We start from the raw sequence: 25,615 nt of genomic DNA, 5'->3' as shown, positions 1-25,615 counted from the left end.
GCCTGGGGAGAACACTGATCTCTGTTTGTCATTGTTTTTAATCGACACAATAACTAAAAACTGGATGTGAATTATTTCATTGAGATTGACTTTTTTTCTATTCATTGAAGTTCCATCCACTAAATATTTGTAACATTGTTGCCAGCATTTCATACATTAGGTTATATCACTATGATTCCATTAAAAATTCAGAGGAAGCAAATCACAGTCCTAAGATTTCAAATTGCTTTCTTGTTGTGCGTGATTTTGACTAATGTTTCATTATGTTGTCTTTATTACCTGTAGTGGATTTGTAAATCCAAAACAATCCGCGAAAAAATGGAAACTACTTGGGATGTAATGACAGAGATGAAGAACAAAATTAAAGCCATGTTAGATTCTGAGAATGATGGGTAGGATACCGTGTTCCTGTCATTTATATTTACCATGTTATAGATAAACTGAATTACCGCTGTACATGTAGGTAATGCTAGTTTTTAACTGAATTCTCTTTCTATATACCAGTATACGAACTCATGTTATCAAATTCCTGGACATGCTAATTGTAGTGTTGTCCAGTAAGACTGTTGATTCAGATGTTCCCAAGAAATCAGAAGGAGATGTTTCATTGGACCAGGTAATGTTTGATATTGCTCTTCGTTAACGCATTTTACTGTGTTAACCATGTTTGTTGACATATATCATCGTGTTAATTGATTCCACTGTGTTCACTTATCACCATGATTACATTACAGATACCACAGAATCATCCCATTCTGAAATATGAAGAGTTGAAGAGTGAAGGACAGAGTACATTTGAGAACTTAATCAAATTTATGGCATCGCCAAGTATAACCAGGTTTGTGAATTCCACATTCGTCAACAGTTGGCTAATATCAAACTGAATGTTATGAGAAGCATCATCAATTACTTTTTTAAGAAAGATAACTATTATTTTGAACATTGACTAACCCAGAATTGCACATCTTGGTGTCCGCTCAGATGCTTTCCATATGCAGGTCATCTGTGAATATATAAATATAATTCAGTCCAGTGTATATGTTACCCTATTCTGTTTTCACTTCTTCAACACAACAATGTATATCGTGAACAATATTTAAAGTGACTACAAATCACATTACTGGTATTCTTTTTTCTTCAGTGTTAACCTGATGGCAACTATGGGTACAATGACAACCATTGGGAAACAAAGACCAATTTTTTTGTCTAAGGTGGTCCAGGCATTTGAGTCCCTACATGGTAGGATTTATCATTTTGTTTTGTTCATGTTTACATCCCATCATGCAAACATCCCATCATGCAGGCCTTACATCCCATCATGCAAGCTTTACATCCCATCATGCAAGCTTTACATCCCATCATGCAAGCTTTACATCCCATCATGCAAGCTTTACATCCCACCATGCAAGCTTTACATCCCATCATGCAAGCTTTACATCCCATCATGCAAGCTTTACATCCCATCATGCAAGCTTTACATCCCACCATGCAAGCTTTTCATCCCACCATGCAAGCTTTACATCCCATCATGCAAGTTTTCCATCCCACCATGCAGGCTTTCCATCCCACCATGCAGGCTTTACTTCCCATCATGCAAGCTTTACATCTCACCATGCAGGCTTTCCATCCCACCATGCAGGCTTTACATCCCACCATGCAGGCTTTACATCCCACCATGCAAGCTTTACTTCCCATCATGCAAGCTTTACATCTCACCATGCAGGCTTTCCATCCCACCATGCAGGCTTTACATCCCATCATGCAAGTTTTACATCCCACCATGCAAGCTTTCCATCCCACCATGCAGGCTTTACTTCCCACCATGCAAGCTTTCCATCCCACCATGCAGGCTTTCCATCCCACCATGCAGGCTTTACATCCCATCATGCAAGTTTTACATCCCACCATGCAAGCTGTACATCCCACCATGCAAGCTTTACATCCCACCATGCAAGCTTTACATCCCATCATGCAAGCTTTACATCCCACCCTGCAAGCTTTCCATCCCACCATGCAAGCTTTCCATCCCACCATGCAAGCTTTCCATCCCATCATGCAAGCTTTCCATCCCACCATGCAAGCTTTACATCCCACCATGCAAGTTTTCCATCTCACCATGCAGGCTTTCCATCCCATCATGCAAGCTTTACATCCCATCATGCAAGCTTTACATCCCACCATGCAAGCTGTACGTCCCACCATGCAAGCTTTACGTCCCACCATGCAGGCATTATATCCTTCATGCATATTACTATTACATTATGTCTTGCATATATTACATCTTGTCACACAAGCTTATCTTGTTTTACTGATTATTTGCAGTGAATTTACCTCCTACCCTTGCTAAGTCACAAGTCAACAGTGTCAGGAAAAATTTAAAGGTAAGATTTGATGATAACTAATTGTTTGCTATCATGAATTTATCTTGCATGTTTTTAATCTCTGTCAGGCACAAATTCGTCCAAAATTTGGACTTGTGTTTTGGGTTCTGTCCATCGATGCATGCATTCATATATCCAATATCATCTCTTGGACTGCACTGATTTTTTTGACGAGTCATTATCAACTATGTTCGCACATTGATTTGTTTTTCATTTTGTTGATCTTTGACTGGTGGCCAATTTTGTTCTGAAAAACACAAAAAATGACCATTTGCACATGTCATCAATGGTTCTTCAGTTATGCCTTGGACGATTACTTTCAAACTTGGATACCAGTCATGGTGGGTCACTGATACACATCATATTGTTTTGCTTTTTGATTTCAATGGCCGACTGTAAACCATTTTGTTTTGTCAAGTCTTCTCTCGATTGTCAGGTACACTCTCACAGCTTTTGTTTAAACTTTGAACAAATGATCCTCTTAGGGATTTCAAAAAAACTGGTGGTCATTTTCGATCAAATATACTAAAACCAAAAATTTTAAACTGGCATGTCTTGACAGATATTATTCAAACTTGGCATGAACGTCACACATGATGGGTTACTGATGCACGTGATTTGATACAAAATGTTGGACTGGCAGCCATCTTGGTTTTATTGTCATGCATTTTTAAACATTTCTTGGACATTCGTTGACCGATTTTGTTCAAAGTAGGTACAAAGACAAGATACAATGGTATCTACGGTATATACACAATTATTTCAACATGTCATCAACCATTGCTGTAGTGCCAGATTCACTTACATTCCATCTTTTTAATTGTCATTACTCATTGTGGATTACTGATCATTTGTTTCAGTGATTTGATTCAAAATTAGTGCATCTCATTTCTTATGCAAAAATGCAAGTTGCAATTGTGTGAATATTTCTCGTAATCAGATGCAATAACATATAGGGGGTTTCTCTCTGCTTTTTTAATACACTAATTCACAACTAGTCCTACATGTACACTCAGCAAATTCCAAATGAACACTTATTATTTGTGATATCTAAGCCCATGTATTTCTTTATTCAAAGACAGAGACTATGTCACTTACGTCTTGTTATTTCAATTTAGATGCAGTTACTAAGTCTTCTAAGACACCCATCATCAGTTGAGTTCCATCCACAGATAACAACACTCTTAACAGACTTAGGAGCCACTCCTCAAGAGGTAACAGTTATATATATGCAAATGTTAATCTAAAAAGACATTTTTGCTCTATTATATCAGTGTATACGCTTATATAAATATATAGCTAAAATTAAATAAATGATCCAGTGTAAGAAAATGCAGTTTTTGGTTTCTTTGCACTTCTATTGGCAATGCACTTCTAATAGAGTAAATAAGGTATTTTGTGAGTACTATCAAGAGGAATGCTTTCATCTATTTTTTGTTTTTTTTAATGACAAACAAATGAACTATCATCTATTTTCTTGCTAGATTTCTAAGAATATTGCCAGACCAGCTGAGACTTCTAAAAGAGCACGTACTGTGGATGAAGATGCAACAGCTTCCACTTCAAAGAAAGCTAAGGTACATGTATTGTTGTAATTGTAGTTAAGATAAAATCTGAAATCACTCAAAAATGACTAATGAATTATTCGTTAATATTGACTTATTGCATGTTCATGGTTGTATCTTACAGCTGAGCGAGGAGCCTGCAGTGCCATCAACATCAATGGTTGCTAAGAAACCAACTACATCATCTCCTATATCAGATGTAGATCTCATGGCTGAAGAAATTCAACCTCTATTGAATGTGGAAAATGTGTCTAATATTGTACTGCTTAGTATGGTTAGTTTCACATTGTGTCTAATATTGTACTGCTTAGTATGGTTAGTTTCACATTGTGTCTAATATTGTATTGCTTAGTATGGTTAGTTTCACATTGTGTCTAATATTGTATTGCTTAGTATGGTTAGTTTCACATTGTGTCTAATATTGTATTGCTTAGTATGGTTAGTTTCACAATGTGTCTAATATTGTATTGCTTAGTATGGTTAGTTTCACATTGTGTCTAATATTGTACTGCTTAGTATGGTTAGTTTCACATTGTGTCTAATATTGTACTGCTTAGTATGGTTAGTTTCACATTGTGTCTAATATTGTACTGCTTAGTATGGTTAGTTTCACATTGTGTCTAATATTGTACTGCTTAGTATGGTTAGTTTCACATTGTGTCTAATATTGTATTGCTTAGTATGGTTAGTTTCACATTGTGTCTAATATTGTACTGCTTAGTATGGTTAGTTTCACATTGTGTCTAATATTGTACTGCTTAGTATGGTTAGTTTCACATTGTGTCTAATATTGTACTGCTTAGTATGGTTAGTTTCACATTGTGTCTAATATTGTATTGCTTAGTATGGTTAGTTTCACATTGTGTCTAATATTGTATTGCTTAGTATGGTTAGTTTCACATTGTGTCTAATATTGTATTGCTTAGTATGGTTAGTTTCACATTGTGTCTAATATTGTACTGCTTAGTATGGTTAGTTTCACATTGTGTCTAATATTGTATTGCTTAGTATGGTTAGTTTCACATTGTGTCTAATATTGTATTGCTTAGTATGGTTAGTTTCACATTGTGTCTAATATTGTACTGCTTAGTATGGTTAGTTTCACATTGTGTCTAATATTGTATTGCTTCGTATGGTTAGTTTCACATTGTGTCTAATATTGTATTGCTTAGTATGGTTAGTTTCACATTGTGTCTAATATTGTATTGCTTCGTATGGTTAGTTTCACATTGTGTCTAATATTGTATTGCTTAGTATGGTTAGTTTCACATTGTGTCTAATATTGTATTGCTTAGTATGGTTAGTTTCACATTGTGTCTAATATTGTACTGCTTAGTATGGTTAGTTTCACATTGTGTCTAATATTGTATTGCTTAGTATGGTTAGTTTCACATTGTGTCTAATATTGTATTGCTTAGTATGGTTAGTTTCACTTTGTGTCTAATATTGTATTGCTTAGTATGGTTAGTTTCACAATGTGTCTAATATTGTACTGCTTAGTATGGTTAGTTTCACATTGTGTCTAATATTGTATTGCTTAGTATGGTTAGTTTCACATTGTGTCTAATATTGTATTGCTTAGTATGGTTAGTTTCACATTGTGTCTAATATTGTACTGCTTAGTATGGTTAGTTTCACATTGTGTCTAATATTGTACTGCTTAGTATGGTTAGTTTCACAATGTGTCTAATATTGTTTTGCTTAGTATGGTTAGTTTCACATTGTGTCTAATATTGTATTGCTTAGTATGGTTAGTTTCACATTGTGTCTAATATTGTACTGCTTAGTATGGTTAGTTTCACATTGTGTCTAATATTGTACTGCTTAGTATGGTTAGTTTCACATTGTGTCTAATATTGTATTGCTTAGTATGGTTAGTTTCACATTGTGTCTAATATTGTATTGCTTAGTATGGTTAGTTTCACATTGTGTCTAATATTGTATTGCTTAGTATGGTTAGTTTCACATTGTGTCTAATATTGTACTGCTTAGTATGGTTAGTTTCACATTGTGTCTAATATTGTATTGCTTAGTATGGTTAGTTTCACATTGTGTCTAATATTGTACTGCTTAGTATGGTTAGTTTCACATTGTGTCTAATATTGTATTGCTTAGTATGGTTAGTTTCACATTGTGTCTAATATTGTATTGCTTAGTATGGTTAGTTTCACATTGTGTCTAATATTGTATTGCTTAGTATGGTTAGTTTCACATTGTGTCTAATATTGTACTGCTTAGTATGGTTAGTTTCACATTGTGTCTAATATTGTATTGCTTAGTATGGTTAGTTTCACATTGTGTCTAATATTGTACTGCTTAGTATGGTTAGTTTCACATTGTGTCTAATATTGTACTGCTTAGTATGGTTAGTTTCACATTGTGTCTAATATTGTACTGCTTAGTATGGTTAGTTTCACATTGTGTCTAATATTGTATTGCTTAGTATGGTTAGTTTCACATTGTGTATAATATTCTACTGCTTTGTGATCTCTATGGTTCTATAATCTATATGGATTGTTTTGCAGTTCACATTGTTTTTGTCTTGTTTTTCCATTGAAATTTCTATCTTAATAATCATACTTATCTTGTATTTGTAGGTTGCACTACCAGACACCATGCCTGTTCACTTTCAAGCCACCTATACACCAGTAGAATCTGCAGGAAATAATCAACAAATATTGCATTTATCCCGAATGATGGCAACACAGTTTGTGGCAGCTGGTTTCCAACCAACAAGCAAACCGGTAAGTATATATTATAGGCAATCATGATTGGGTATCATTGAGGCACACATTTGTGTTATCTGGTTGAACTTTTACGTGTTTATGTCCATATTTGACTTGTGTCAGTTCCTTATAATAAATTAGTTTAACATTGTGTTTTATTGAAGGCATCAACTGCTGACACTGCTGTAACAAGCTCACAATCAGAGACTGCACAGGGAATACAAACTGTTGTTGGTATGTATACACTATAGGTATTACCAATACTGTACATTGATGTTCAGTTGCAAAAGATGTGAATTGTGGGCATAAATATTGGATAGTTAAGATGGTTTGTTCAATGACTGTTTTTAGGTGGTCTTACTCGGAAACCAGAGGAAGCCAGTAAAAAGAAAACATCCATGACACCCATACCAATGGTGTCAACACAGAAAGGTGTAAGGCGTATTAAATTATTCAAACTATCAGAAGTAACTAAGCCATTGTCAGAACCTGTATTGAAAGGTTTAACTATTGGTGCCGCTAGAAGAATACTTGATGCTGAAAGTAAGTCATTTATAACCCACTCTATTTTTGACTTCTTCGCTTCCTAATGAATAAGCTGCAGTTCCATTTTGAATGAGAAGTTGATTCTACAATGTCTGAGCCACCTGCGAGCTTAGAATTGTCTCAGAATTTAAGTTCTGTTGCACCTTTCAGCAGATATCAATCAAACTTGGCTTGTTTATTAGCAGTCCGAAAACGAGGACTTATGGATTGACCTCTGTGCGTCCGGGTGGTTGTGCCTGTGTCTTAGACATGTCTGGACCAATTACATTCAAACTTGCACACATACATCATACATATGTACATCAATTTGTTTCATGATCTGAAAATCATCAAAATCAAGCATTTCTCGGCTGTTTACAGATGGATTTTGTTCAAACTTGGTATATACATTAGACTTTATGGGATCTTGATACAAATCATTTTGTTTTTCAGATAAGATTCAAAATGGCCTTCTAGAGCCATATCTCTGACTTGCTTTGACTGATTATGTTCAAATTTGATAGATATACAGATATATTGGTTTGACGATCCTATTCAAAGTGGTCGAATGGTGGCCATTTTTGTGCTAAAAAAATCATCAAATATCAAGCATTTCTGGATGGATTTCGTTCAAACTTATACATACATTAGACATTACGGGCTCTTGATGCACATCATTTTATTTTTCAGATCGGATTCAAAATGGCTGACTGGCCGCCATTTTGTTTTAATGAATGGGCTTCTGGAGCCATATCTCTGACATGCTTTGACTGATTATGTTGAAATTTTATTTATTCATTATACATCATGTTATAGATATATACATGTATTCAAAACGGCTGATTTTGTTTTAGTTAATGCTGTTCCAGAGCAATATCTCTCAATATGGACAAGTACTCGTTTGACGATCAGATAGAAATGCCAATCATTTTAATGTTAAACAATCATCATAATCATATTCCTGACATGGTAATACTCCAGCTATATTACTATAAACAAAACTATATATCTTAAATTCGATAACTAACAGGGACTGTGCCATGCATGGCTTGTTGAATAATGATTTTGTGTGTTGACCAGCTCTGCACACTTTTCACCAAAATTTTAGCCTTATGTTAAGGATCGTTGACTCACCAATCTGGCTTGATTTTACTCAGCATATTTAGTGTTTAATTCAAATAGCTTTCTACACTTTGAAAAAGTAGTTTAGTTTTGTGTGTATCACAGTTACTTAAAAGAAATAATGAGTGTGCTCTATGCTAAGTAAGTGAACATAATCTTGATTTACCGATTTGGCTAATGGAGAGGTAGGTTGTCTTGTGAACACTTTGAAAAGTTTACAGCAAATTCAAAGAATGTTACTGGGAAAGGTGTTTGTGTTATGTTGCAATGCTCAAGTGATACTCTATTTGCATTCAGTTTCTTTATATACTTTGTATTTCAGAAAAAGCAATTCAAGGAGGTGTAAGTGAAGTCCGAACAAAAATCATTGTCAGCTTGGTGACACTGTTTGGAGAAGAATTGTCAAATTGTGAGTGAAATTGTTCATCACCTATTTTACTATCTTTCATCCATCTAAGCTGCCCATCTTATATAACTTTGCCTTGCTTCCATCTAAACTTTTTTTTTCGAAATGTCTGCTTTGTGGTCATTTTGTTTTTAAATAGTGAATGCCCTGACAGATCATGTTCAAACTTTATATATACATCCTATCACATATATGCATATTTTTTTCTTTGGTGATCTGATTCAAAATGGCCGATTGGGGTTGCTTAACTGTTTAATATTCATCAAAATTAAGGATTTCCGCATCTGGATCTCAATCATGCATCAACAGATTTCGTTCAAACTTGGTATGTACATTGTAATGTACCATAATGCATGTTATTTTGTTTGTCAGATTGGACTAAAAATGGCAGTCTGATGGCCATTGTGCTTTAATGAATGCATTTCTTTGAGCCATATCTCTGACTGACTTTATATGTTTCTTGGCGGGACCATAGTGTATTTCATTCAGATCAGATTTTATATGGGTGAATACAAATTTTGTCTCTGACTTGCCTTGACTGATTGCAATCAAACTACATTATACATCATATTGTTCGTTTCATAGTCTGATTCAAAATGGCTGACTCATTTCAGTTTTGTTGACTATTAAACCAACAAAGACTCGTGCCATGTCATGACATGACTTCTTGACACTGTTTTGTCATTTAGTTAGAAAGGCTGACTGACAGTCAAACCTAAAGTCCAGAATGATTGCAGATTTGAATCAGATTTACAATTATTTGCTATGTTTATCATCGATGTCACAGTCAATCATTTCTAACTTGTACATGCATTTGATCTCCTTTACCAGTATTACGAGACTTTATTTTTGAAGACTTACGAAATAGATCTGAATTGGCATTCTCCTGGGTGTTTCATGAGTACTGTAGTTACCAAGGTTACATGCCAAAAACTACTGATAAAGAACAAAGCTTCATTAGATATGATAATTGTTTAACAGATTTGTTGAAAGGAATTAAGGAAAGGGATACAAGAGAAGGGTGAGTAATGCATATTAGTATAACCTTATTGTATTTAAGATGAAAATTATTTTGTTTAATGATCAATTTCAAAATGGTCAACTCTGTCATTTGGCTACATAAAACATACTACAAATCACATACTAAAACGACAGATTGAATATGTAATGTTATCTGATCTGAGATCTGGCAAACCTTTCATCATCTGTATGACTTCAGAATTCTGTATTTGCATCACATATTGTCTTTGCATACATACATTTGTACTGGCAATGCATCACATACTGGCAATACATCACATACTGGCAATGCATCACATACTGGCAATGCATCACATACTGGCAATGCATCACATACTGGCAATGCATCACATACTGGCAATGCATCACATACTGGCAATACATCACATACTGGCAATGCATCACATACTGGCAATACATCACATACTGGCAATACATCACATACTGGCAATGCATCACATACTGGCAATACATCACATACTGGCAATGCATCACATACTGGCAATGCATCACATACTGGCAATGCATCACATACTGGCAATGCATCACATACTGGCAATGCATCACATACTGGCAATGCATCACATACTGGCAATACATCACATACTGGCAATGCATCACATACTGGCAATGCATCACATACTGGCAATGCATCACATGCTGGCAATGCATCACATGCTGGCAATGCATCACATGCTGGCAATGCATCACATGCTGGCAATGCATCACATGCTGGCAATGCATCACATGCTGGCAATGCATCACATGCTGGCAATGCATCACATGCTGGCAATGCATCACATGCTGGCAATGCATCACATGCTGGCAATGCATCACATGCTGGCAATGCATCACATGCTGGCAATGCATCACATGCTGGCAATGCATCACATGCTGGCAATGCATCACATGCTGGCAATGCATCACATGCTGGCAATGCATCACATGCTGGCAATGCATCACATGCTGGCAATGCATCACATGCTGGCAATGAATCACATGCTGGCAATGAATCACATGCTGGCAATGAATCACATGCTGGCAATGAATCACATACTGGAAATGCATCAAAACATTTGTCTATTCTCCACAGGTTATTTTCACATCTCATATTAGAAGCACCTTTATTAACACCAAATGCACTGGAAATACTTAAAGAATACTGTGAAGATGAGGTAAGATCATTGTTCATTGTGTGCAACATTTCTATAGGATAAAAGTTACCTACTGTGCTATATTGAATTATGATATTCTTATTGTAATGTTGAGGACAAACTGAAATTTGACTACTTTTAAATACTTACATGAGGTGTGAATGTTCATCATTATATTGTAATCAGATGACATGGTTAGCTTGCACACAACAATATTCACCTGGTAAATAAGGGGTGATCAATGTTGATATGCTTTCATGTGTCAGGAATATTTTACTACCGTTAAAATCCTATTATATACCGCATACCTAATAGTAACCGCACCCCCGATTTCGGCTTCAGTGTTGAAGAGTTCTCAACAAAAATTGAAAACATGAAAAGTACCTATTACTAACCGCACCTCCAATTCAACAAGACCGTGACTAAGGATGTCAAACACGCAGTGAAACTGCTTTTGTTTTCAACAATGAGCTGTTATCACCGAAAAACTGTTAAATGCTTTTTCAATGCTCAGTTTATCTTTCGAAAACAACTAATTTTTTTATTTAAAAAAAAAGTCATGTCGTTTTCCCATGGAAATCAAAGCCAAAAGAAAGCACTACATTATCAGTTAATCGCTTCCGGGTTTCGTTCACATTGTTATTATTACATATTTAAATGAACCAAGGTAATTTGAACACGTGGGCACCATCCAGCATTTTGATTGGTTAATTAGCGACTTGACCTATTTGGTCAAGTAACGTCTCGTGTGCATTCAAACTACATGGCGGATGTTGTATCGCATCGATTGTTTACATGTGACCAAAATAATTTGCTTACGCTGAAACTAAGTTGAATTTTACTTGCATTTGATAACAATTCAACGAATTTATTTTTCGTGCGTTATTATTATCACTACTGAGTAACAATCAACAATTTCAACAGTTCGAAAACAAGTAAGTTATTCACTTGTGAGCCGAAGCATGGCCGGATTGCGTTACCGTACCCACGGTACCGTACTTTTTTAGTGCTTGTTTTTATTTGAAACTCCTGTCAGAATATACTTTCCGTTACAAAGAAAATTAAAAAAATAAATGTATTTTTTTTCATGTGAACAGTTTTTTTGTGACGCTTATCACTCTTCCCTGACATCTGAATTGGAGTTATGCTTATATTCAAAAAATTGTATGGTGTATTGTTTGTTTTGTGCAAGTGATGTGGGAAAAAATGACCACGCCCATTTAGTGATTGCAATATGTACATAATAGAAACCACACCCCGAACTTGAGCTGTTGATCCCAATTTTTTATTTGATACATTGTAATATAAACCGCGGTTTATAATAGGATTTTAACGGTATTACCACCTTGTTTCCCAAACCTGTTGTTTTTGTATTGTAGTTACTGTATTTTTATGTGTGACACATAAAGCATGGCAAGCATAAACAGGGGTCAAAATCAGTGATAGTCCCAGACAGTCACTTCTGTTGGGCCAACCATTGAAATAAATAAAGAAATCACACTTATTAATTATTCCAATATATTATCTTTGCTTAAATTACTAGTTTTTAACAGTGACATTGTTTGAGACCACATTTTAAATGGACAAATATATTTTCAAAGTAGTTGTTCCACTGGACAACCGAATACTTGTTTTCGATTTCAACACGTGCAAAATATAGTTTGAGACATCTTGGTATTCGTACCAAGAGATACAAGTCTGAGGGACAGCTGCCAAGGGTGGGTAGAATAACAGTCTTACAAAAACACCCGTCCTCACCTCCACTCCAGTAACCCTAGCAACTAGGGAAGACAAAACTCATCTGGTGTATATACATTAATAAATAAAGTGTATTTCTATTCAGTCACATGTATATATTGGCATGTCCACACTTCGTGACCTGGTTTTAAAACGTCCAGCAGATGAACTTAATTATCTTATTGTACTATTGGATTTGACATTCCATGAAAAACCAGATGTTAGAAACCAAGCAGTACAGTTTACAAAGAGACTGTATGAAAGACCAAAACTAAGAGAAACAATAGAGGTAAGTTATTCTAATATCTTAACACATTAATTTTCATGTGTTATTACTCAGCCTAACGTCACTGTGTCAGTATTGTAGGCAATTAGTTGGCTTCAATAGACTTAACATGTAAGTTTTCATTAAATTGCCATAACAAATTTTACATATCGGCTTTGAATCCAATGGACAAAGTGAAGTATAACAACTGTTGATGGTGTAAACATTTTGTAAAGGTGTTCAGAGAACACATCATTTATAACTACATGTAATTTTCACATTTTCGAAATAACACACTTGATATGCATAACTTGGAAAGATGGATTACATTGTCTGCACACTTGAATACGGAGTTCAAAATACAGTCATTGTATCACACAGCCTATTTATTTTTTTGATGAATTCTATGAATATTAATTATCTAATTTGCATAATAGCTCATTTTTAGCCCAAATTAAATTGTAATATACTTAATGATTTCATCATCTAATTTGCATACTGAACTATTTGAAAAGATAGATTCAACTTGATCAAAACAATATTTGAACTTATTTCAGAAGGTGAATATGATCTGATGTCATGATTAAATAAACCATGCATACACACACATCTACCTTAATATTATATTACAGAGATAGTAAACAGTAACAACAATCCACATATCTTATCTTTGCAAACAGCTGTCTGACAAGTATGTTTAATTTCTAACAATAATTAAACAAAAATAATACTCCAAAAAGGGTTCAAAATGTTAACAGTGGTTGGCATGCATGTTGAATGGTCAAATGAAAACATTCTTTGACTTTTTCTGATTATGACATTTAGAATCAAGTCACATTGGTAATATAACACAAAAAAATAGGTGTCTGCAGGCATTGGCCTTTGTCTGCCATGGCTACATCGACTGTAAACACTAGCACACACTCAACCATGAATGGTTTACTCATGTTTATGGTCATTTTTTTGTCTTTCAGAAATTTGCGCTAGCCTGTTTAAAGAATTTGTTGAGTGAAAAACCAGCACAGCGTGTAAGAGAAAAATGTGCCCAGCTTGGTGATAGTGACATGAATTGGACTGAGGACACCATAAAAATGTGCCTTTATTTATACCTAGCATTGTTACCTCTAAACCATAAACTTATACATGAGTAAGTGTAAATAATTACTTGTATTGCTGTATTATAGTCCTCATTCTTATCATGTTATGCACTTCTAAACAGTAACAGTGTAGCTGTGTTGTAAGCAATATCCTTTCTGATGATTCATTTCCGTCAACTCCAAGAATATCTCATTTTATTCATTCAGTCATTCTGATGCAAAGCACACTGGTTACCCAGTTTGTATGTACATGTGTTTGTTACATCTGTATCTCAAAAACCACTCTGTTCATTAGTGCCCAGAGATAATCCATAGATATGGCTGGTTCTTGCTAATATCAAATTTGCATATTCATTAGCCAATTTTATGATCTTCTGTTTATATCAAGAACCACTCTAAATATTTCAGTGAAAATTAGTACATAGGTAGTCTGGGATAATCTTAATTGAGGTTGACATCTATGCATATTATTTACATAATTTTGCATAATAATTTAGCCAATTTTAACTTGCACAGAATGCAAATGGTAGAGTAATGACCACCGATTTTCTCCCTATACCTTCAGCACATGGGAGTTCTTTCTACACTTTCTTTTAATTAGAATGTTTTAATTTGTTAAGAAACTCTTAGACTAATAATGTAACCTAACATACTTGAAGTAACATACCTGTTAGTGAATTTGCCGATGTCAGATGGCAACACAGCTGTCAGTGAATTAGCTGATGATGTTAGCTGGCAGTCATAAAGAATTATTCTCAGCCTGATACATTGTAACATTGTCATGCTGTGTTTGACAGATTGGCTACAGTATATGTTGCCACTTCAGCTTTAATCAAGAGGACTGTACTCAGAGTACTAGAGAATCCGGTAAGTACAAATTGATTCGAACGAACATACCAAGAGTGTAATAATACCCTTGTAAGACTGTGTAACAAGACTGTATATGTGTAATAATAATGTGGTAGCGCCATGTAACAAGACTGTGTGTAATAATAACGTGATAGAACCATGTAACAAGACTGTGTGTAATAATAATGTGGTAGCGCCATGTAACAAGACTGTGTGTAATAATAACGTGATAGAACCATGTAACAAGACTGTGTGTAATACCCGGTAATAACAATGTGGTAGAACTATGTAACAAGACTGTGTGTAATAATATCGTGATAACACCATGTAACAAGATGGTATACGTGTAATAATAACGTGATAGAACCATGTAACAAGACTGTATTTGTGTAATAATATCGTGATAACACCATGTAACAAGATGGTATATGTGTAATAATATCGTGATAACACCATGTAACAAGATGGTATACGTGTAATAATAACGTGATAGAACCATGTAACAAGACTGTATCTGTGTAATAATATTGTGATAACACCATGTAACAAGATGGTATACGTGTAATAATAACGTGATAGAACCATGTAACAAGACTGTATCTGTGTAATAATATCGTGATAACACCATGTAACAAGATGGTATATGTGTAATAATATCGTGATAACACCATGTAACAAGATGGTATACGTGTAATAATAACGTGATAGAACCATGTAACAAGACTGTATCTGTGTAATAATATCGTGATAACACCATGTAACAAGATGGTATCTGTGTAATAATATCGTGATAACACCATGTAACAAGATGGTATACGTGTAATAATAACGTGGTAGAACCATGTAACAAGACTGTATGTGTGTAATAATACCTTGGTAGCACTACCATATGTAAAATGACTGCATGTTTTGTTTTCATTTACTTTTAGGTGAGAGGTATGGGAATGGGTTCCCCAGAACTTCTCTTGCTTGTAGAGAATTGTCCTAAAGGTGCTGAGACTCTAATTACTAGGATGTTACATATACTTACAGATAAAGGTAAGTTCAGTAATCACTATTATAGTAATCTCTGTAATGAGTATACTGCCTATCAATACTATAGTAATCTCTGTAATGAGTATACTTCCTATACTATAATACTATAGTAAGCATAAATTAATTATTTAATTTCTGGTTTTATTAAACAGCGCCACCATCATCAGAACTTGTGAAAAGAGTGCGTGATTTGTATCATAAACGTGTCTCCGATGTCAGATTTCTCATTCCTGTATTAATTGGACTAGAAAAGGTATGCACACTGATCGTTCTCACTGGTATCATTGCTAAAAACTCTACATATGCAGGCTACTTCTTTTCTGATTCATACCTATATATTTTCAGATTGAGGTGATCGCTGCTCTGCCCAAGCTCATCAAATTAAACCCTATAGTGGTGAAAGAAGTGTTTCATCGTTTATTGATGAGTCACCAAGGAGATAACAGTGCTGGTCAAAGCCCCCTAACTCCAGCTGAATTGCTTATTGCCTTACATAAAATAGATTCATCTAAGTGTGATATGAAATCTATCATTAAAGGTATAGTTCTTTTTATATATATATGACATGTTGGTACTTTTTAAAATCAAAGTGAAACTATGCAAAGCTCCAGTGGGAATACAGAATATATGCAATTATTGTTGTTTTATAAACAATTATCTAGGAAATGGGAATTCCCAACAGTCAGTAAAGGAGCAATGACATCAGAGGTCAGAATCATCAGCCAGCAGATGTTCATCACCAATATATAGCAAATCTGACAGAGACATTCTCCAGCCGTCACTAATCTGACCGAGACATTCGACAGCCAAGACTAATCTGACCAAGACATTCCCCAGTCGTCACTAATCTGACCGAGACATTCCCCAGTCGTCACTAATCTGACCGAGACATTCCCCAGTCGTCACTAATCTGACCGAGACATTCCCCAGTCGTCACTAATTTGATCGAGACATTCCCCAGTCGTCACTAATCTGACCGAGACATTCCCCAGCCGACACTAATCTGACCGAGACATTTCACAGTCAACATTAATCTGACCGAGACATTCTCCAGCCGTCACTAATCTGACAGAGACATTCTCCAGCCGTCACTAATCTGACCGAGACATTCCCAAGCCGTCACTAATCTGATCGAGACATTCCCCAGCCGACACTAATCTGACCGAGACATTCCCCAGCCGACACTAATCTGACCGAGACATTCCCCAGCCGACACTAATCTGACCGAGACATTCCCCAGCCGACACTAATCTGACCGAGACATTCCCCAGCCGACACTAATCTGACCGAGACATTCCCCAGCCGACACTAATCTGACCGAGACATTCCCCAGCCGACACTAATCTGACCGAGAAATTCTCCACCCGTCACTAATCTGACCGAGACATTCCCCACCCATCACTAATCTGACCAAGACATTTCCCAGCCGACACTAATCTGATCGAGACATTCCCCAGTCGACACTAATCTGATCGAGACATTCCCCAGTCGACACTAATCTGACCGAGACATTCCCCAGCCGACACTAATCTGACCGAGACATTCCCCAGCCGACACTAATCTGACCGAGACATTCCCCAGCCGACACTAATCTGATCGAGACATTCCCCAGCCGACACTAATCTGATCGAGACATTCCCCAGCCGACACTAATCTGATCGAGACATTCCCCAGCCGACACTAATCTGATCGAGACATTCCCCGGCCGACACTAATCTGATCGAGACATTCCCCAGCCGACACTAATCTGACCGAGACATTCCCCAGCCGACACTAATCTGACCGAGACAATCCCCAGCCGACACTAATCTGACCGAGACATTCCACAGTCAACACTAATCTGGCCGAGACATTCCACAGTCAACACTAATCTGGCCAAGACATTCCACAGTCAACACTAATCTGGCCGAGACATTCCACAGTCAACACTAATCTGGCCGAGACACTCCCCAGCCGACACTAATCTGACCGAGACATTCCCCAGCCGACACTAATCTGACAGAGACATTCCCCAGCCGACACTAATCTGACCGAGACATTCCCCAGCCGACACTAATCTGACAGAGACATTCCCCAGCCGACACTAATCTGACCGAGACATTCCCCAGCCATCCCTAATCTGACCGAGACATTCCCCAGCCGACACTAATTTGACCGAGACATTCCCCAGCCGACACTAATCTGACCGAGACATTCCCCAGCCGACACTAATCTGGCCGAGACATTCCACAGTCAACACTAATCTGGCCGAGACATTCCCCAGCCGACACTAATCTGACCGAGACATTCCCCAGCCGACACTAATCTGACCGAGACATTCTCCAGCCATAACTAATCTGACCGAGACATTCTCCAGTCATCAGTAATCTGACCGAGACATTCCCCAGCCGACACTAATTTGACCGAGACATTCCCCAGCCAACACTAATCTGACCGAGACATTCCCCAGCCGACACTAATCTGACCGAGACATTCCCCAGCCGACACTAATCTGACCGAGACATTCCACAGTCAACACTAATCTAACCGAGACATTCCCCAGCCGACACTAATCTGACCGAGACATTCTCCAGCCATAACTAATCTGACCGAGACATTCTCCAGTCGTCACTAATCTGACCGAAACATTCTCCAGCCGTCAATAATCTGACCGAGACATTTTCCAGCCGTCACTAATCTGACCGAGACATTCCCCAGCCGACACTAATCTGACCGAGACATTCCCCAGCCGACACTAATTTGACCGAGACATTCCCCAGCCGACACTAATCTGACCGAGACATTTCCCAGCCGACACTAATCTGACCGAGACATTCCACAGTCAACACTAATTTGACCGAGACATTCCCCAGCCGACACTAATCTGACCGAGACATTCTCCAGCCATAACTAATCTGACCGAGACATTCTCCAGTCGTCACTAATCTGACCGAAACATTCTCCAGCCGTCAATAATCTGACCGAGACATTTTCCAGCCGTCACTAATCTGACCGAGACATTCCCAAGCCGTCACTAATCTGACCGAGACATTTCCAAGCCGTCACTAATCTGACCGAGACATTCTCCAGCCGACACTAATCTGACCGAGACATTCCCCAGCCGACACTAATCTGATCGAGACATTCCCCAGCCGACACTAATCTGACCGAGACATTCCCCAGCCGACACTAATCTGATCGAGACATTCCCCAGCCGACACTAATCTGATCGAGACGTTTGAGATAAAAGGGGTATCTGTGAGCCTTTAATTTTCAGACAAGTATAATGAACAATTGTATACACTAATGACAGATACCTTAGATCAAAATATTAATATGTATGTAATTTACCTGTAGCTACCAGTCTTTGTTTCAATGAAAAGATAATATATACTCAGGAAGTATTAGCAGTAGTTATGCAACAGCTGATGGAACAGAATCCTATTCCTACTTTGCTGATGAGAACAGTGATTCAGTCACTGAGCATGTACCCTCGTCTCATAGGCTTTGTTATGAATATCCTACAAAGATTGATTATTAGACAAGTTTGGAAACAGAAGAAAGTTTGGGAAGGGTTCATCAAATGTTGTCAGGTAACCCACACTTGTAATCTGTATCCAGCATACTCTCTGTCAAACCTTTCCTGCCCATTTCTAAATGCAAAAAAGTTATTTGAACACAAGTATTTTGTAGACTTTCCTGCACTCCTGATAGTTCAAAATTGGTTTGAAGTTCACATACATGTGCCAGTAGAGGTCTTTCATTGCAGAGATATAGCAGCCATTGTGAAGGCCATGCTTGAGCTTCCCAACAGCGGAACATCACTGGCTTTTGAGGCCTTATGACATTTTTCTATTTCATTAAAACTATTTTTTTCTACCACCTGCATATAATAACTGTAATCCACCATGTGTTCACAGAGAACTAAACCACAGTCTTTTCAAGTTCTTCTACAACTGCCATCTGCTCAATTGAAGAATGTATTTGAGATGAGTCCTGATTTACGAGAGCCATTACTAGAACATGTACAGTTATTTACACAGCACCAGGTAAGTAGATGTAACAAATGTATTTTATGAAATAGGAATCACATTGTAGAGTACAATTCTAGGTGCAAGTATATTTTTTAATAACACTATTCTTTTGCCACAGAGGGGACACATTCCAAAGTCTGTTATGGAGGTACTAGAGACGCTCACCCCTGAGGAAAAGAAGGCATCTGAAGCCAGGAAAATTGAGGAAATGAAAAAAGGTGAAATCATGAAGCAGCAAGAAAAAGAAGCTCAGCAATTAACCCAAGAGAAAATCTATCAACAGAAACTTGCTGAAGAGAGGTTGAAACAACAGAAACTACTCCAAGAAAGAATTGCTAAAGAGAAAGAATTGAAGTTGTTAGAAGAGCAGAAACTGAAAGAGGTCACACCCGAGGAAGAAAGTATGGAAACAGATCAGCTAGCAATTCTCGAGGAACCAATGGAATCATAGCCGAAAAGGTTAATGTCACAGCCGAGGCTGAAAGTATGGAGACATATCAGCTAATGATTCTGGAGGAACCAATGGAAATGTAGCTGAAAAGGGTGTCACAATACTGCTGCTCATGTCCTTCTGGTCATTGCATGAAGTTTGTTTACTTTGATATCATTTGTATAAACCATATACCGGGTATAAACTTCTATAGATTAGATTTTTGGTACATGTGTTCAGTTGACGTATCTGACTACTACGAAGTCAGTCACTCACTTGCCACATTCACTACAATCATGTTCTGGAATTAAAGGTCTGTGCACAATCACAATGAAACTGATGTTAAAAGTGCATTAGATGCACTTTTTTTTCTTTTAATAACTTTTGTGTTAGCTTATTGTTGTAAATTATATGCTTTATCTGTTTCAAAACGTTGTACAATGTCTGCTGCATAACATGTTAGCATCTTATTACTAACAATGCTACAGAATGACCTCAATTAGATTTGAACACTAGGTGGCCCTATACCCATTTCAGTTGTATAGACTGCTATGAACCTTCAAGTTGACAGAATATATTGATGTTAGGATATACCGAATGATTCTGTGTTTAGGATGTATCAGTAAAAACATCAACACTTGAACCTTTATTTGTTTCCAATATCCATGTTGTATTATACTTCTAATTTTACACTACATTAAGTCAGTACAAAGTAGATAACTAGTCAGGTAGTAATACTTGTGCTGTTAAAAAGAATAAAGGACATACCTCTATTCCAGGTATTTTATGATATATATTATGTTGTCAAGTTTTCGTTTCTTGAGTTGCTATGAATGCATATCTTGGTGCATATTTATGAACCCCAAATGAATGAATTCACAATCACTGAATATAAAGGAATGACAATGTATACGAGAGTTCTAGAGAATTACCGTAAAATCAGTATTAGAAGCCACATCCCTAATAGAAGTCGCACCCATTCTTTCTGAATAATCAAAAATTCATCATTTCTCATATGTGTAGATGCTCTAATAGAAGCCGCATTCCCTCTGTTGCATTGTAACATTTTAATAGAAGCTGCGGCTTCTAATACAGATTTTACAGTAGTTGCATTACATCATTCCACAAAGCTTAATTATTAACTAGTGGTTACTGCTAGTGAACTGTTTTGGAGGGTCTCCAGTCTTTTTTTAGTCCAAGTCAAATGCATATGCGATGGAAATTATACGGTCAGAGAAATTCTCAAATTTATACCTGGAGTTTGGGTATCCAATACAAGCTAGGCAAGTGCATTTTTTAGAAATGTTTGTACATCGTAACATTCATTTGTAAGTAGAATTATTTCCAGTAAGCCCAAGTTTTTGAATAAGGCACTAATAATACGATTTGCGAATACTAAATTGTTTATCTTCAGTGCATCAGAATCTTTTACAAATAGTTGTATGGCTTCCCTAGCCCTGCTACCATTGTAGATAATTACAAATAGTTGTATGGCTTCCCTAGCCCTGCTACCATTGTAGATAATTACAAATAGTTGTATGGCTTCCCTAGCCCTGCTACCATTATAGATAATTACAAATAGTTGTATGGCTTCTCTACCCTGCTACCATTATAGATAATTACAAATACTTGTATGGCTTCCCTACCCTGCTACCATTGTAGATAATTACAAATAGTTGTATGGCTTCCCTACCCTGCTATCATTGTAGATAATTACAAATAGTTGTATGGCTTCCCTAGCCCTGCTACCATTGTAGATAATTACAAATAGTTGTATGGCTTCCCTACCCTGCTACCATTGTAGATAATTACAAATAGTTGTATGGCTTCCCTACCCTGCTATCATTGTAGATAATTACAAATAGTTGTATGGCTTCCCTAGCCCTGCAGCCATTGTAGATAATTACAAATAGTTGTATGGCTTCTCTACCCTGCAGCCATTGTAGATAATTACAAATAGTTGTATGGCTTCCCTAGCCCTGCTACCATTGTAGATAATTACAAATAGTTGTATGGCTTCACTAGCCCTGCTACCATTGTAGATAATTACAAATAGTTGTATGGCTTCCCTAGCCCTGCTACCATTGTAGATAATTACAAATAGTTGTATGGCTTCACTAGCCCTGCTACCATTGTAGATAATTACAAATACTTGTATGGCTTCCCTAGCCCTGCTACCATTGTAGATAATTACAAATAGTTGTATGGCTTCTCTACCCTGCAGCCATTGTAGATAATTACAAATAGTTGTATGGCTTCCCTAGCCCTGCTACCATTGTAGATAATTACAAATATTTGTATGACTTCCCTAGCCCTGCTACCATTGTAGATAATTACAAATACTTGTATGGCTTCCCTACCCTGCTACCATTGTAGATAATTACAAATAGTTGTATGGCTTCCCTAGCCCTGCTACCATTGTAGATAATTACAAATAGTTGTATGGCTTCCCTAGCCCTGCTACCATTGTAGATACAGTGGCCCCTCGCTAAGTCGCGGGTGTTGGGATCCAAGCAAAAACCGCGACTTATCGAGGGCCGCGACTTACCGAGGGACGTCGTGAAAGAGGGAGGTCGTGCATTGAAAAACATATAAAAAGCACATATAAACCCTCGGTTTAGTTAATTGATGTATCATCACATGTGTCAGGAAGTATTCGAATAAAATCATGATTATGTTTGCTGTAAACATTGCGTTGATTATTTTGTTTGTGTCTGATTTTATGTGGGCCGCTTGCTGTTGCTTGCGACTTCGACGGTAACAGCTTCCAAAATAAACCAGTTTCATCGCAATTATAAACATGTTCGTCAAAATAACCACCTTCATAGATAATTTCGCTCAGTTTTTCGGGAAAAGTTCCGACAGCGTCAATGTTCCCAGATCGAGCTTGGCATTGGATTGAGACTGCGTGTGTCGATAGCGTGTCTTCTTTGCCATCGCAAGAACCACCCTGAACTGGCCTTAAATTCAAAGTCGTCATATCTGAGTTGTATGCTTTGCATTGGGTGATGGGACCAGATAGTGGAGTTCCGGCAGACCGTTCTTAAAGAAACGTAAACAGCTTTATCGGTGTCATCATTGTCGGACATTTTCGCTTGTTTTTTCTGTTCAGTCCCGCCTCTTGGTCAACTTTGAAAACAAATTTACTTTTCATTTTTTACCCACCCACGAATAGTGGGCTCAACCACGTGCAACCCTTAACTTGGTTTGACACGGTCGATCGCCGTGAGTTTATGGCGTACGAACAGGCTGTATAGCTTTCGCTTTGATATGCTGCTCAATTGAGAAATAGAGATCAGAATTCTATGAATTCAACTCATTGTAGCGAGTTTTTGTAGAGGTATACCAAAATGGGACCGGCCAAGAAGTACGTACGGTCACTTCTCGACACCCCTGTTGACACCTTGAGTAAGGCCGCCGTCACCCATTGCATCTCAGCAATTGACGGACAGTAGGTGTTAAGTTGTCTTTTTAACGGTTAGTTAAAAACACTATGCAACGAAACATTAGTCTTTGTACTTCAAAACTGCTGTCAAAACACAATAGAAATTTTGGGAGCCATCCAAGTACCCGCGACTTAGCCGAATCGCGACTTACCGAGGCGCGACTTAGCGAGGGGACACTGTAATTACAAATATTTGTATGACTTCCCTAGCCCTGCTACCATTGTAGATAATTACAAATATTTGTATGGCTTCCCTAGCCCTGCTACCATTGTAGATAATTACAAATAGTTGTATGGCTTCTCTACCCTGCTGCCATTGTAGATAATTACAAATAGTTGTATGGCTTCCCTAGCCCTGCTACCATTGTAGATAATTACAAATATTTGTATGGCTTCCCTAGCCCTGCTACCATTGTAGATAATTACAAATAGTTGTATGGCTTCCCTAGCCCTGCTACAATTGTAGATAATTACAAATAGTTGTATGGCTTCCCTAGCCCTGCTGCAATTGTAGATAATTACAAATAGTTGTATGGCTTCCCTAGCCCTGCTACCATTGTAGATAATTACAAATAGTCGTATTGCTTCTCTACCCTGCTACCATTGTAGATAATTACAAATAGTTGTATGGCTTCCCTAGCCCTGCTACCATTATAGATAATTACAAATAATTGTATTGCTTCTCTACCCTGCTACCATTATAGATAATTACAAATAGTTGTATGGCTTCTCTACCCTGCTACCATTATAGATAATTACAAATAGTTTTATGGCTTCTCCACCCTGCTACCATTATAGATAATTACAAATAGTTGTATGGTTTCTCTACCCTGCTACCATTGTAGATAATTACAAATAGTTTTATGGCTTTTCCACCCTGCTACCATTATAGATAATTACAAATAGTTGTATGGCTTTTCTACCCTGCTACCATTATAGATAATTACAAATAGTTTTATGGCTTTTCTACCCTGCTACCATTGTAGATAATTACAAATAGTTTTATGGCTTTTCTACCCTGCTACCATTGTAGATAATTACAAATAGTTTTATGGCTTTTCTACCCTGCTACCATTGTAGATAATTACAAATAGTTGTATGGCTTTTCTACCCTGCTACCATTGTAGATAATTACAAATAGTTGTATGGCTTTTCTACCCTGCTACCATTGTAGATAATTACAAATAGTTGTATGGCTTTTCTACCCTGCTACCATTGTAGATAATTACAAATAGTTGTATGGCTTTTCTACCCTGCTACCATTGTAGATAATTACAAATAGTTGTATGGCTTTTCTACCCTGCTACCATTATAGATAATTACAAATAGTTTTATGGCTTTTCTACCCTGCTACCATTGTAGATAATTACAAATAGTTGTATGGCTTTTCTACCCTGCTACCATTGTAGATAATTACAAATAGTTGTATGGCTTTTCTACCCTGCTACCATTGTAGATAATTACAAATAGTTTTATGGCTTTTCTACCCTGCTACCATTGTAGATAATTACAAATAGTTTTATGGCTTTTCTACCCTGCTACCATTGTAGATAATTACAAATAGTTTTATGGCTTCTCTACCCTGCTACTATTATAGATAATTACAAATACTTGTATGGCTTCCCTACCCAGCTACCATTGTAGATAATTACAAATAGTTGTATGGCTTCCCTACCCTGCTACCATTGTAGATAATTACAAATAGTTGTATGGCTTCTCTACCCTGCTACCATTGTAGATAATTACAAATAGTTGTATGGCTTCTCTACCCTGCTACCATTGTAGATAATTACAAATAGTTGTATGGCTTCCCTAGCCCTGCTACCATTGTAGATAATTACAAAT

The 25,615-nt window shown here is 37.0% G+C and overlaps 1 protein-coding gene and 1 long non-coding RNA gene across 2 annotated transcripts in view; one reads left to right on the top strand and one right to left on the bottom strand.

The window, feature by feature from the left end:
• LOC102804894 (symplekin-like) overlaps positions 1-21,119 on the top strand; it is a 28,515-nt gene extending 7,396 nt beyond the window's left edge. Inside the window, exons 5-27 of the mRNA XM_085491051.1 lie at positions 286-392; positions 505-616; positions 735-838; positions 1,142-1,239; positions 2,323-2,381; positions 3,500-3,595; positions 3,866-3,958; positions 4,071-4,220; positions 6,544-6,690; positions 6,837-6,906; positions 7,024-7,215; positions 8,642-8,728; positions 9,557-9,746; positions 10,839-10,920; positions 12,743-12,925; positions 13,876-14,048; positions 14,796-14,865; positions 15,777-15,885; positions 16,035-16,135; positions 16,228-16,420; positions 19,219-19,454; positions 19,782-19,910; positions 20,014-21,119. Coding sequence (XP_085347177.1) covers positions 286-392; positions 505-616; positions 735-838; positions 1,142-1,239; positions 2,323-2,381; positions 3,500-3,595; positions 3,866-3,958; positions 4,071-4,220; positions 6,544-6,690; positions 6,837-6,906; positions 7,024-7,215; positions 8,642-8,728; positions 9,557-9,746; positions 10,839-10,920; positions 12,743-12,925; positions 13,876-14,048; positions 14,796-14,865; positions 15,777-15,885; positions 16,035-16,135; positions 16,228-16,420; positions 19,219-19,454; positions 19,782-19,910; positions 20,014-20,346 — 3,114 coding nt within the window. The 3' untranslated portion in view covers positions 20,347-21,119. The remainder of the gene's footprint in view (positions 1-285; positions 393-504; positions 617-734; positions 839-1,141; positions 1,240-2,322; positions 2,382-3,499; positions 3,596-3,865; positions 3,959-4,070; positions 4,221-6,543; positions 6,691-6,836; positions 6,907-7,023; positions 7,216-8,641; positions 8,729-9,556; positions 9,747-10,838; positions 10,921-12,742; positions 12,926-13,875; positions 14,049-14,795; positions 14,866-15,776; positions 15,886-16,034; positions 16,136-16,227; positions 16,421-19,218; positions 19,455-19,781; positions 19,911-20,013) is intronic.
• On the bottom strand, positions 387-3,561 carry LOC146748100 (uncharacterized). The gene is made up of 3 exons (XR_014926613.1): positions 3,480-3,561; positions 952-1,003; positions 387-755 (listed from the first exon to the last, which is right to left on the bottom strand). It is a non-coding gene; the product is annotated as an uncharacterized LOC146748100 (long non-coding RNA).
• Positions 21,120-25,615: the final 4,496 nt, after the last annotated feature.

Source organism: Saccoglossus kowalevskii, chromosome 2, assembly GCF_978046115.1.
Source record: "Saccoglossus kowalevskii chromosome 2, keSacKowa6.1, whole genome shotgun sequence".
Taxonomy (NCBI): domain Eukaryota; kingdom Metazoa; phylum Hemichordata; class Enteropneusta; family Harrimaniidae; genus Saccoglossus; species Saccoglossus kowalevskii.
Note: the sequence above shows the minus strand (reverse complement) of the source record. Positions and strands in the feature narration are given on the sequence as shown.